General features: G+C 43.6%; 1 protein-coding gene and 2 gene segments (V, D, J or C); all 3 read right to left on the reverse strand.

Moving 5' to 3' along the window:
* Window positions 731–2,804, reverse strand: LOC102162553. The segment is given in 2 exon segments: window positions 731–1,880; window positions 2,114–2,804. Coding segments are annotated over 2 exon segments (420 nt in total).
* LOC102165774 lies at window positions 3,383–7,385 on the reverse strand. The gene is made up of 3 exons (XM_021099274.1): window positions 7,184–7,385; window positions 6,709–7,051; window positions 3,383–3,695 (listed from the first exon to the last, which is right to left on the reverse strand). Exons 1-3 carry the CDS (start codon window positions 7,356–7,358, stop codon window positions 3,479–3,481), a joined length of 735 nt encoding a protein of 244 aa, XP_020954933.1. The 5' UTR covers window positions 7,359–7,385; the 3' UTR covers window positions 3,383–3,478.
* Window positions 11,379–13,692, reverse strand: LOC102163475. The segment is given in 2 exon segments: window positions 11,379–13,374; window positions 13,507–13,692. Coding segments are annotated over 2 exon segments (672 nt in total).

A 14,219-nucleotide genomic window follows, 5' to 3' on the forward strand; every position in this document is an offset into this window, starting at 1 on the left:
CTACTTGTACAATGGGGAAAGAAAATCCTTATACAAGGTAGATGTCTTTCTTTTGGGAATTCGTAGATGTCTTTCTTTTGGGAATTCCAGATAAAAACAAGTTCACGAGGTTAATTTTCACCTGATATGATCCAACAATAGCACAGAGACATTCCCTTTTTTGGATGTTATAATGACAGCTAGTCTGCACATCTGTGGTGTAGAATTGCCTGAAACTGAAGCCATCTGGAGTCATTAGGAGCTAAAGTATAGAGAAAAGCCTTCATATAAGAGAACTTTGTGGATCAGGGCAAATATGAGTGTTTAGTAGTTGCAAAGTGAAAATGTGCTCTGCTCCAGGGTCCCAGAGATGATCAGGGGGCCCATACCTGAAAGGCTTAAAGGGAAACTCCTATTCAACTCCTGGGGGTTATCAAGGCAATCATCAAACACATGTGTGTTCATGTCAGCATTGTTACCTGTGAGTAAAACAATCTAAAAAGCTAGTGAGATGGGAGTTCCCATTGTAGCTCAGTGATAAGGAACCCGACTACTGTCCATGAGGATGTGGGTTTGATCCTTGGCCTCGCTCAGTGGGTTAAGGATCTGGAGTTGCCACGGGCTGTGGTGTAGGTCACAGATGCGGCTTGGATCCCTCTTTACTGTGGCTGTGGTGTAGGCTAGCAGCTGCAGCTCCGATTCGACCCCCGGCCCAGGAACTTCTATATGCCATAGGTGCAGCCCTAAAAAGAAAATAAATAAAAATTTAGTAAGATGGAATTCACCCAAAAAGTATTATAAAATCATACATTGGAATATTACCATTAGAATGTGTGATGTTGATCTGTAAATAATGTTGTGACAATAGTTACTTCGTGTCCCATTGGGTAAAAATACAGAATATAAGACATCCTATAAGATATGATTCTATAAGAGAGTTTTTCCTGACTGGTAGAATTTTTGAGTTGTTTTGTTTTAGCATTCCTTCTTTGGCTAGTCACTTTTTTCTACCTTAAACATGCATAATTTTGTCATTACATATAGAGAATGTGATCAGGTGGTGCGGTTAGTTCTGAGCAAACTAAAGAGCTTCATTTTACCTTAGTGTCAAGACTTGTGGTGACACTGATTCTCTGTACATCATTCCTAGTCATTCATGAGGATCCAAGAAGAGCCATTTCAGAGATATTTCAGTGGTCAGACTTAGAAATGAATAAAATATCTGTGCGGTGAACTTAAAAGTCTAACACTTCAGGTGCAGATTTGGCTAAGTATTACTGAATTTTTTTTAAAGCCAAGTCTCTTACATTAAGATGTAATCACCACAACATTTTAAAGATTATCTTGCTGCATGATCTACTTCAAGGAAAAGAACTGCAGCTAAAGATGCTTCAGATGAATAACACTGTTAGCTAAGTTCTCTGAGCCAGAAAGAGGGCATTTCCCTTAGAGTGAAATTTCCACTTCTCATCCTCCTTCCCCAGCTGACAGAGCCCCTGCCTTCTGTCCTCACGGAGATTCTCCACCAGGTGTTCATAGCTGGGGAGTCAGGTTGAGATCTGAGGTTTCTATTGAGCTCCCACAGGCACCCGCATCACTGTGGTCTCTCAGAGCGCAGAAATATACTGCTGAGTCCTCGAGTTGTGAGGCTGTGATGGTGAGGCTGATGGAACTGGCTTTCTTCCGGAAGTTCAAAAAATATCGACCTTCTGTTTTATTTAGCTCATTGTAAGACTCCTGATGAAGTAGGAAAATCATTTCCCCACTTGGTGGTGGTTTGTACCAGAATAAATAATAACTATAACTACTACTCTCGTATGCACAGTCCAAAGTTACAGCCTCCTTCTCCAGCACAGACATTTCTGGCTGATCTTGAGTCACGTTCTGGGCCTTGATGGATCCTAGAAGACAGAGAGTGAGAGAGAGAGAGAGAGAGAAATAATGAATTAGGCTGATTCTCCTGGTGGTACCCAAAGGCTGCAAGAGCTGCAAGGAGTAAATGCCCGACTAAAGAGTTCCGATTCCCCTGCCCATTAACCCTCCTAAACCCACCAGACTATAATAACCTGCTCTACCCCCAAACATGGGGCTGAGCGGAGCTGAAGCTGTTTGTGACCATCTTTACCAGCCTTACCGAGGCAGGCAGAGGCTATGAAAACTCTCAGCAGCAGGTCAGGGAGCTGCATGTTGACAGCTCTTCCTCTGAGTGAAATGTGCTGTGCTCTGTCTCAAATTCAGGTCTAAGTGTCTGCCCTGTGTCTGACGGAACACATATCCAATTACTGCACAGTGAAATGCTTCTGCACCAGAACAGGAAATGGAACTTGGTGACAACAGGTTGCCTGTGTCATGTCATGGCTCGGTGACTTGGTTGGTGATTCTAACCTGCCTTTTGAGACTTGTAATTAAATGAACAGTTGTATCAGGGCTGCAACCATTTGCCATATTGGACTTAAAAAGTTTCATGATGAATACTATTTATTATGATTATAGCGACCTCTTAGAACATATTGTCATCCACGTTTTTGTCTGTTTTTTTTTTTTTTTCGGTCTGCAGCCAAAATCTATAGTAAAATAAGCTCACAGATGTTTCTTCCAGACAGGAAGATAAAACAATTCACTCTCAATCATCATAATTTTCTTCCTGCACTCCAAGGCATTGGTTCCTGGGGAAATTTATAGCAGATAAAGTTCTTTGTCTGCTTAATGCTATCACAGCAAGTTTCCTGATGGACAAAATGGGTCCAGCTGTACATGTCTGACAGCAATCAATAATCTAGCTAGAAAAATCTTGCTTTCAAATATTGAATCTAGAGCCCAAAAGAGTACAAACTCACCAGACTGTGCGTTCTTATTCCCTTAGGTCAAAAATACAGCAATTCAAATTTTTCAAATGCCTTTTCGTCCCACTGTGGTAGAAGCTCTGGCTCAAAGGCTTTAACTGAGACCAGTACCTCAGTGGCTTTATGTCTCGGCCACATGGAAGTCGGTATCTGATTTGCTTGGCCTCCATGTGCTGGTTTATGATTGTGATTTATCTCATGCAGTTGTTTATCACCTATTTCTTTTCTCTCCCCTAAATGAGTATATTAATTTCATGACATCTAACGTCCAGGTTACATTTGGAGACAACAGAATTTGATAAAAGTCAGTCTGGAAAAGAGAGGAGTCCTTCTGGTGGAACATGGGCACTGCTGGGAATCAGAGCTTGGGTTTTCTTGAAGATGCGACCTGCAGAGCAACTGCCAACCACCTAGGTTCCCAGGAATTAGCCCTGAGTTTTGGTTCATTTTCCAGAAAAACTCTAAAGTCAACCCTGCCCAAGAAGCAAATGTAATTCTCACTCCTGGGGCTGCTAACTTCAGCCCTTCTTCTCCCCTTGGGTTTGTGCTCGGCTCCCCCTGCAGCCCTTCTCACTGTGTCCCTCAGGGCACAGTAGTACACAGCCGAGTCTGATGTTTGCACTGAGAGTTTCTGCAGGTGGAAGGTCCTGTCACTCTTAACAACAGTGGCCTGAAAACCTTGATGCTCTCCCCTCAGGTTTGCGCTTGACCCCTTCAGGAGGAACTGAGGAGCTTGGTTGAGATACTGAATGTACCAGAAAACATAGAAATCTGAATAGGTGGTCTGGTAAGTGCAGTTCAGGATCATAGTAGCCTCCTCCGAAAGAATCACTGGGACTTCTGTCTGGTTCACTGAGTCTCCGCTGGTCTCTCCTAGAAAGGAATCACTTTGTTATGTTAGAAATGTACAGAAGGAGAGGTTTCAACCATAGAGGACAACTAAAATTTAACTATGATTATAGAAAAGTAAAAAATCATTAATATTTAGGATAAAATATTACTTACTGAATACTAAGAAGATCATAAGAAACGAGTGAGTGACAGAAAGCATGTTGGCAAAAGTAAATGATACTTTCTCCCCAGAATACACCATGTCTAATAAGTATAGTCTCCTTGTGGATATTGTAGAAAATCCTCACTCAGAAACTAAGAGCTCCTTTTTGCACAGCCACAGCAAACTCTTCTTGTGCCTGCAAAGTAGGTAAGTCAAAGCAGCAGCACCTAAAGAAAAACGGGAACCACATCTGAAGGAAGCCCTGCCCCCTGTTGGCCATTTTACAAATTGCACCACACCCATATCTGCCCTACTCCTCCCTGCAATAATAGCCTGAGAAATAAAAGAGAATGAGACAGACTCTTAAGAAGAGAGTCCTAAAAACAAGTATGCTTAGTGAAACATTCAGTTACTACTTCTATCATTTTATGCATCGTTCAGGTATCTATGGGTTTCCAAATAATCCCAGACACAACTTTCAGTGGAAGAGTCAGAGGTCTTCCCTGCCAATGTCGCCATGATTCCCATGGGTCAGTGAAGGATCCCTCTGCATAGAAAATGCTCCCTACTTTCCTCCAGTCCTTTACCTGAATTATCTCTATTCATCCCTCAATTAACATTATGTAATTGGATTCTCAAATAATTTGGGGATGAATGATAAGATTTCCCTCCCCCCATTACATGGAATGATCTATCTGTAAAGCACAATAAAAATAAGTTATTGTGACTTCTGCTTCACTGATAAAGGTAGACTTGATCTTCCAACTAGAAAACTGGACAAGATAAATGGAACAATTTTTGGACATTGGACTAACAAAGCACGAGAGAAGGAAACAGATGAGATGAGCCAGAACACTGTCCAATTTACATCGTGGAGGCAGATTCTAGGCACCAGTGCAGGAAGGATTTCCCAAAAAGAGCCCAGTTGTCTCACTGTGAGATTGAGACAAGGTAGGTGTTTGGGGGTCATGAAGAAAATTTGTGGACCAGGGGACCAGAGAGGAGGGGTAAATACAGAGAGAAGGAAAGAGAGAGGAGAGCTTGGGGTTACTTTGAGTGTTTACCTGAGGATTTATCTGCAACAAAAAAGGGGAAACTCACTGACTTTGATGAGATGCCTTGAAAGGGTCTCTTTTGGGATCCCTGGACCACACCTGGATGACAGCAGCCTTACACATCTAGTCTTATGAAGGATAGGTAACCTTATTAGGCAACTAGGTCTAGAAAACCAACTATTTACTTCTCATAGCTTGTTTCTACTCAACTAAGTATTTTCTTTTAGAAAGTCAGGTTTAGATGCTTAAAAGTATTAGCCAGGATCTCTTCATTCCAGGGGCATGTGCATGGTATTTATCTGTCCCTTGTTTATTTGTCTTATGAGGGAATTCAGGAATTTCTAAGGCAAGCACTGTTTGCTCCATGTCTGTTAGCTTGTTTGTCTAGTTTCCTGTGTAATTATTTATGCAAATGAAACAAAGAGAAGATTCAACAGGGTCATTTTCACAGCTTGTTATTTCTCTAGATTAAGTTTACTTTACGCAAAGTCCTGTTGTATTAAAATAAGAAATCAAAACATTCTTCCTTGCTCGGAGTTCTCTTGTGGTGTAGCAGGGTAAGGATCCAGCATTATCAGTGTAGTGGCTTGGGTCATTGCTATGGCACGGGATCCACCCCTGGTCTGGGAACTTCGACAAGCTGCGGGAATGGCCAAAGAACAAACAAACAAACAAAAGTTGTTCTTTGCTTCAGTTATTTTAAGGCTTCAGGCTTGGTTGCTGCAGAGAGCTGTGATGTTGCCTTACACAGGCTCTCAGGGCAGTACTGGCAATTGAAGAACAATGGCAATTGAAGAACAGTTGAACATAAGAAGCATCTTTGTCAAATGATGAATCTTCACCTACCTAGATTTTTCACCAGTTAAAATGAACTTTGTTTTAGTTCTAACATGAGGGTCTTAGGTAGGGTTGTCATGCTGGCAAGATTCTCAGGCTAAGCAGATCTACTCATTGCTCTTAAACTAGATAGATAGATAGATAGATAGATAGGGAGCGAGCTTTTGTTTAGGGCTACACCTGCAGCATATGGAAGTTCCCATATGCAGGGTTTGAATCAGAGCTGCTCCTGCAGGTGTACACCAACAGCCACAGCAATGTAGGATCCGAGCCATGTCTGAGACCTACACCACAGCTCAAGGCAATGAGGATCCTGAACCCATTGAGTGAGTCCACGGGTCGAGCCAACATCCTCGTGGATACTAATCAGATTCACTACCCCTAAGCCACAACGTGAGCTCCCAATACTCCTAAACCATTGTGCAAGATCAGGAATCCCTAAGCTCAAGCATTCACTTGGGATTTACAGAGTTAGCCACAATGTGGAACCTCTGGAAGAAACATATATCAAAAGCAGACAGGATTCCTATCTCGAATTTCTTTCAGTGAAGTGAGGAGCAGGTAAATGAAACAGATCCTATGCTCTGGCTGGTGAAACTCGGCCAAACACCCAATCCTGGTCTGAACTGTAAAATACAAGCACTAGCTTCAAGGTCACACACATTTGTCCATGAACTATGTGCCATGGGCATTTTCCTTAACAGCTTGTGGAATATTTCAGCATGTATGTCATGGAACAGAGCTGGTGTCACTTCCTTGGAATTCTGTGCCATCTGGAGGAAAGAGGCTGGGCTGAGAAGAAAGGCATTTCTGAGACAAGCTCTTAGGTTCCTCTTAAACTGCCCTGGCCTAGATTCCTCTCTGACCAGCAATCCAAGAATTCCAAGGATCCTGGCTCTGAGCATCAGAGCTGGAAGTACCCTGAGGATGCCTCCAGCATGCAAGAGCAGAGACAGAGAAGAAACCCCCCCTCCCAGGGCAGCCCACAGCCAGTCCCCACCTGTGCCCTCTGGGTTTGTGCTCAGCTCCCCCTGCAGCCCCTCTCACTGTGTCACTCATGGCGCAGTAGTACACAGCCGAGTCTGATGTTTGCACTGAGCGTTTCTGCAGGTGGAAGGTCTTGTCACTCTTAACCAGAGTGGCCTGGAAACCTTGCTCCTCTGCCCTCGGGTTTGCAGTTGACCCCTTCAGGAGGAGTTGAGGAGCTTTGTTGAGATACTGGACGTACCAGAAAAAATAGTCCGAATAAGTGGTCTGGTAAGTGCAGTTCAGAGTCATAGGTGCCTCCTCTGGAAGAATCACTAGGTTTTCTGTCTGGTTCACTGAGTCTCCGTTGGTCCCTCCTAGAAAAGAAAGACTTTGTTACATTAGTCATGTACCGAAGGAGAGGGTTCAGGAAGAGAGGACAACTAAAAAGGAATCATTGCTACAGGAAAATACAAAATCATGAGCATTTAGGATAAACTGTTACTTACCGATGATTAAGAAGATCACAAGAACTGAGTGAGTGGCAGGAAGCATGTTAACAAAAGAAAATGGTCCTTGCTCTCTGGAATACACCGAATCTAACAAGGCTAAAATCCAGTGAGAACTTCTACAAACAAACTCCTCCCTCAGAAACGGAGACCCCTCCTGCACAGCAGCAGGCATCTATCTGCCTTGTGGCTGCCAAGCAACCTCTGAGTACAAACCTGAACCACATCTGAAGGAAGCCCTGCCCTCTGGTGGCCATTCTGCAAGGTGCACCACACCCAGGCCTCACCTATTCCTCCCCATGTGACAGCTTAAGAAGTGTAGAACAGGGAGTTCCCCTCGTGGCGCAGTGGTTAAGGAATCCGACTAGGAACCATGAGGTTATGGGTTCGGTCCCTGCCCTCGCTCAGTGGGTTAAGGATCTGGCGTTGCAGAGAGCTGTGGTGTAGGTTGCAGACGGGGCTCAGATCCCGCGTTGCTATGGCTCTGGCGTAGGCCAGTGGCTACAGCTCCGATTAGACCCCTAGCCTGGAAACCTCCATATGCCGTGGGAACCGCCCAAAGAAATAGCAAAAAGGTAAAGAAGTGAAGAACAGGACAGGACTCTAAGCAGAGAGTGCTGACAAGTATGTTACATTAATGAATGCGCTCACATCACGCCTCCTAAATTATAAAACCTGTCAAGAATGTGAAATGTTCAGGTAGGAGCAGGGGAAAAAATACATATATATATGTGCAGACATTATACCTGTGTGTAAACAAAAATAAATTCAGAAAATTCTACTCAGTGCCTAAATAAAAGAATTTTTGTGAAAACTCAATATATGCATTTCTCAAATACCCCCTCAACTTCCAAAGCACATGCTTTAAGTATGGTGGAAATTGGATTAGAGAAAAATCCTAAAAATATAAAACTGTGGAGCCAAAGCAGGTATCAAAACAAGAGAAGTGCTATTGAAAGTACCTGCAGAGTTCAATCTTCAGTGGCATTTGTCCTTTGCATCATAGTCATCAAATTCTTTGCAGCCTTAAATAATGGGACTTATGGTCACTGCTCTAGAGAGAGGTCCGTGAGAACAAGTAATTTCCAAAAGAGGAGTTGCATCTAATTTTATTTTATTTTATTATTTATTTTATTTTGTTTTATTTTTTGTTGGGCTGCACTTGAAGCATATGGAAGTTTCTGGGCTGGGGTGGAACAAGAGCTACAGCTGCCAGCCTACACCACAAACACAACAATGCAGGATCCAAGCGGCTTCTGCGACCTACACCACAGCTCATGGCAACACCAGATGCTTAACCCGCTGAGTGAAGCCACGATCAAACCCTCCTTCTTAGGGATACTACTCAAGTTCTTAAACCACTGAGCCACAACGGGAACTCCTCATCAAATTTTAAATGTAAATGTTTGTCATAAATCAGTATGTTTAACCCTAGATTTGAGGATAGACTCACATTCCTTTTAGCCTCTCTCTCTGCTTTACCAGGTAATTTTAACTTGAAAACCTGAGATATGTTGAAGCCACTAAAATCAATTCTGCTGAGATTAGATTTAAGGCCTTTTTTATTGTGAGAAAATTGCCTCTGGTAGTTTTTTCTTTGGCACAAATTATTAATGTGCTCAGAAAAAGCACAGAGAACCAATGAAATGTCCCCATCATACAACATCATACCTGCATTTGCTAATTGTGGGAAAAAGGGCCTGTTTCCCTGAGACATACACTGTAGCAGAACAGAAAATGCTGTGTCCTACGCCCTCAGTGAGGAGACACATTTGCCACATGAAGTAGTTTTGTTTCTCTTGGAAAAACACAGTCCCTGTTTCCATGGCAAATACCTGTCTGTCTCCTGAAAACAGCCAGGGAGGCTCAGCCATGGCCCCTAGAATAGCCAGGCGGTTCAAGCAGAGAGTGTGTGAGCAACTTTATGTCTCAGGAACATAAAAGAGAGGGACTGCCTTTTTTGGCTGCAACATATATACTCCTGTGATGGGCAGCTGAGGAAAGTACAGCTTGGATTATTGCATTACATTCTTTTTCATCAAGTGAAAACTTCCCAATCATGACATCTTAGAACGTGAGCATGTTCTGGGGAAGAGCAGACACATTTCTTGACGGGTCTACCCCCTGGTTGTTCAGAGTACTGGTCATGCATCCGCTTTAGGTCCTAGCCCCAGCTCTCCTCCTCACTGGCTATGTGCCCTCGATGAGGTTACTTAGCATCTCTAGACCTCAGGTTTGCCATCTGCGGAGTGGGAGTGTGATCCTGTCTCCCAGGAGAGGTGTGTGTGTGGGGGAAATGAAATGCTTTTCCCATTATCCATAAAACGGTCAGGGCCACAAATATTTGGGAACAAATACCGTTCGGTGGGTGAATAAGGTGATCGTGAAAGAAGCATTATTTTCAGATGTTTGTGTTACTTGGATGCACTGTGTTCTGAGATCCTAAAGCAGTGGACACTGTCACGTAAACTATAGTCCCAGCATTTCTTCAAATGACTAAAAAATACAAGTAAGTGCTCCAAAGGTTTTCTTGAATCAACATAGGTGCATCTCAGGCCATCGTATGTTGGTATAAATCATCATTTATAATATTTTTTCATGTATTTACTCATTTTATACCCATAAGGAAATGCTGGTATCAAAGAAAATGAAGCAAAGCAAAACAAAACAAACAAAAAGCCTACAGGTCTAACATAAAATGTATTAGAGTTTAGGAGTTCCCATTGTGGCGCTGTGGGTTAACAATTCAACTGCAGCAGCTTGGGTCACTGCAAAGGCCCGGGTTCCATTCCTGGCCCGGTGCAGTGCATTAAAGGATCTGGCATTGCCACAGCTGCAGCATAGGTCACAGCTGTGGCTCCCTTTCAGTCTCTGGCCTGGGAACTTCCTTATGCCCATGGGAGTGACCATAAAAATATATATATGTGCCACATCAAGTATTTTTGTTTCTATCGGAAAACTACAGCCCCCATTTCCAGGGCAAATACCTGTCTGTCTCCTGAAAACAACCACAGAGGCTCAGCCATGGCTATACATACTTATATAATGAGAGTTTATATATATATTAGAATTTAGAGTAACAGAGCACTTGCACATGGATGCTCATAACGGCATTGTTCATAATATCTAAAAAGTGGAAACAACTGAATGAATGGCCAACAGGTGAAGAATAGATAAAGAAATCTGGGGTTTTCAGACAGTGGACTGTTAGGCTGCCACCAGAAGTAGTGAAGTACTGTTACCTGGACAGACCTTGGAAAGATTCTACTGTGGGAAAGAAGCCAGGCACAAAAGGCCAGACACTATATGACACTCTTTCCATGAAATGCCCGGAACAGACGAATCCATAGAGACAGGAAGTGGCTTAGTGGATGCCAGTAGCTGAGGGAAAGGGGTCTGGGTGATGGCTCAGGGGCTCGGTGTTCTGGAGCCAGACAGTAAGGACAATTGCATGCTCTGTGAACACGCTAAAAACCACTCAGTTACACGCTTACAAAGATGACGTTTATGATCCGTGAATTCTCTTAAGCAATGCTGTGATTTTAAAAGGGGTAAAATGTTTTAAGAAATAGAAATTAAAGAACGAAAACTAATAGAGGTGAAAATACTCAAATTAATAAGAGGTGAAGGGAGTTCCCACTGTGGGTTGGTGGGTTAAGGATCTGGCATTGCTTCAAGTGCTGCCCATGTTCTGGCCCATGTTCAATTTCTGCCTGGGAACCATCATATGCTGTGGTAGCAGCCAAAAAGTAAGAAAAAAAAAATTAAATGCTGGGTGGAAAGAGGCCTATGTGTAAAAAACCTGAAAATATCAAGACAAAAATAAGACAAATATATTTCACTTTTTTAAAATGTTTTGAATGAGTTTTATTTTTCCCATTATATTTGGTTTACAGTGGTCTGTCAGTTTCCCACACAGCAAGGTGACCCAGTCACACACATAATATACACATTCTTTTCTCACATTATCCTCCATCATGCTCCATCACAAGTGACTACATATAGTTCCCAGTGCTATACAGCAGGATCTCATTGCTTATCTGCTTATCCACTCCAAATGCAATAGTTTGCATGGATTAACCTCAGATTCCCAGTCCATCCCACTCCCTCCCCCTCCCCCTTGGCAACCACAAGTCTATTCTCCAAGTCCAGGAGTTTCTTTTCTGTGGAAATGTTCATTTGTGCCATACATTAGATTCCAGATATGTGGTATTATATGGTGTTTGTCTTTCTCTTTCTTATCCACTTCATTTAGTATGAGAGTCTCTTGTTCCATCCATGTTGTTGCAAATGGCATTATTTTGTTCTTTTTTATGGTATGTCTCAGTCTTGGAGAAGAAGGTGACCTTTATAAGACCACAGGGGCTGAGTTAACATGGATCAACATAGGCTTGTATTTCAGGACCACTTATTATCCTGGGACTCAGAAATGTGTATTTCTAATTTTAAGTTCTTTTGCTGGAAAAAAAAATTCTGAAATCAAAGAAGCTTCAGGCCCTGCAAAACCTGCACCCAGACCTGTCAGGCCCAGAGAATCATGCAAGATGGATAGAAGAGTGAGTGGTTCAGAGATCTCCAGGGTGTTAGGACAAGCGTCTCTTGCTGAGCCACGTCCCCTAAGGGTTTCTGTGAGAGGCACACATTTCTCTGGTTTGTGTTCCTTTGGTGGAGAAACTAGGGACTATTGTAAGCCCTTGGGGTCCCAGTGAACAAGGGTACATGTGTGTCCTCATCTCTGCATAAACAAACACCTGAGTGTTTCCTTGGCTACTGAATCGGACTCACTTCAGAAGGACCACAGGCATAAATGCCATGATAGAAACAAGACGTTAGGTTACGCAGTCCTGGCCATGTCCAGAATCCAGAGTTTCTCAAAGTACAGATCTTAAGTCTAGAATTGGGATGATTATTGAGTGTTCTGTAAGAGCTGCCGTGATGACAGGAAGACGGTGGATGTATGAGAGCACAGTTAAGACATACATGAGTGCAGTGTTTACTGACTAGGCTGATCTGATCCCCATTGACCTTGAGAGAAGGAATATGTTCTCAGGAAGCTTGCCTCATGGAACTTACTTAGGCAGCAGCATTTCTGGAGCAACCACAAAGGAATGAAAGTCGAGGCAAGAGAGGAGTTCCTGTTGTGGCTCAGTGGAAGTGAACCCAACTAGTATCCATGAGGATGTGGGTTCCATCCCTGGCCTTGCTCAGAGGGTTAAGGATCGGGCATTGGCGTGAGCTGAGGTGCAGGTCGCAGAAGAGGCTCGGAACCCATGTGACTGTGGCTGTGGTATGGGCTGGCAGCTACAGTTCTGTTTCAACGCCTCACCTGGGAACTTCCATATGCTGCATGTCCGGTCCTAAAATAAAAAAAATTAAAAATTCAAGGAAAGAGAGAACAAATTTCTGAGTTGCTAGAGAGAGATGCAGTGTCTGCTAGTAAAACTCAGCCAAACACCCAATCCTGGTCTGAACTGTAAAATACAAGCACTAGCTTCAAGGTCACACACATTTGTCCATGAACTATGTGCCATGGGCATTTTCCTTAACAGCTTGTGGAATATTTCAGCATGTATGTCATGGAACAGAGCTGGTGTCACTTCCTTGGAATTCTGTGCCATCTGGAGGAAAGAGGCTGGGCTGAGAAGAAAGGCATTTCTGAGACAAGCTCTTAGGTTCCTCTTAAACTGCCCTGGCCTAGATTCCTCTCTGACCAGCAATCCAAGAATTCCAAGGATCCTGGCTCTGAGCATCAGAGCTGGAAGTACCCTGAGGATGCCTCCAGCATGCAAGAGCAGAGACAGAGAAGAAACCCCCCCTCCCAGGGCAGCCCACAGCCAGTCCCCACCTGTGCCCTCTGGGTTTGTGCTCAGCTCCCCCTGCAGCCCCTCTCACTGTGTCACTCATGGCGCAGTAGTACACAGCCGAGTCTGATGTTTGCACTGAGCGTTTCTGCAGGTGGAAGGTCTTGTCACTCTTAACCAGAGTGGCCTGGAAACCTTGCTCCTCTGCCCTCGGGTTTGCAGTTGACCCCTTCAGGAGGAGTTGAGGAGCTCTGTTGGGATAGTGGACGTACCAGAAAAGATAGGAATCCAAATAAGTGGTCTGGTAAGTGCATCTCAGTGTCAAAGGTGCCTCCTCTGGAAGAACCACTGGGACTTCTGTCTGGTTCACTGAGTCTCCGTTGGTCCCTCCTAGAAAAGAAACACTTTGTTACATTAGTCGTGTACAGAAGGAGAGGGTTCAGGAAGAGAGGACAACTAAAAAGGAATCATTACTACAGGAAAATACAAAATCATGAGCATTTAGGATAAATTGTTACTTACTGATGATTAAGAAGATCACAAGAACTGGGTGAGTGGCAGGAAGCATGTTAACAAAAGAAAATGGTCCTTGCTCTCTGGAATACACCGAATCTAACAAGGCTAAAATCCAGTGAGAACTTCTACAAACAAACTCCTCCCTCAGAAACGGAGACCCCTCCTGCACAGCAGCAGGCATCTATCTGCCTTGTGGCTATCAAGCAACCTCTGAGTATAAACCTGAACCTCATGTGAAGGAAACCCTGCCCTCTGGTGGCCATTCTGCAAGGTGCACCACACCCAGGCCTCACCTATTCCTCCCCAAGTGACAGCTTGAGAAATGAAGGGGAATAGGGCAGGACTCCAAGCAGAGAGAACTAAATGCCACACGTGCGCAGGGGGCATAGAAATTATTACTCCCATCACATTCAGCACCGTTCAGGTATCTCTTACTTCCCAAATATTCCCAGACACAACTTTTAGCGGAATAGTCAGAGGTCTCTTCCTTGCTTATGTCTCCATGACTCCGAAGGGTCAGAGAAAGATCCCTCTGCATAGGAAGGGGTCCCTACTCTCCTGCAGCCCTTTGCCTGCATTAACTCTTTTCATCCCTCAGTTCACATGCCATGGAGGAAACATTATGTAACGTGATTCTCAAAAAATCTGAGGTTAGATGATGAGCTTCCCCCTCCCGTTGTTAGAGAAGGACACATTTGTAAAGTACAATAAAACTAATT

This window comes from Sus scrofa, chromosome 7 (assembly GCF_000003025.6).
Source record: "Sus scrofa isolate TJ Tabasco breed Duroc chromosome 7, Sscrofa11.1, whole genome shotgun sequence".
Taxonomy (NCBI): domain Eukaryota; kingdom Metazoa; phylum Chordata; class Mammalia; order Artiodactyla; family Suidae; genus Sus; species Sus scrofa.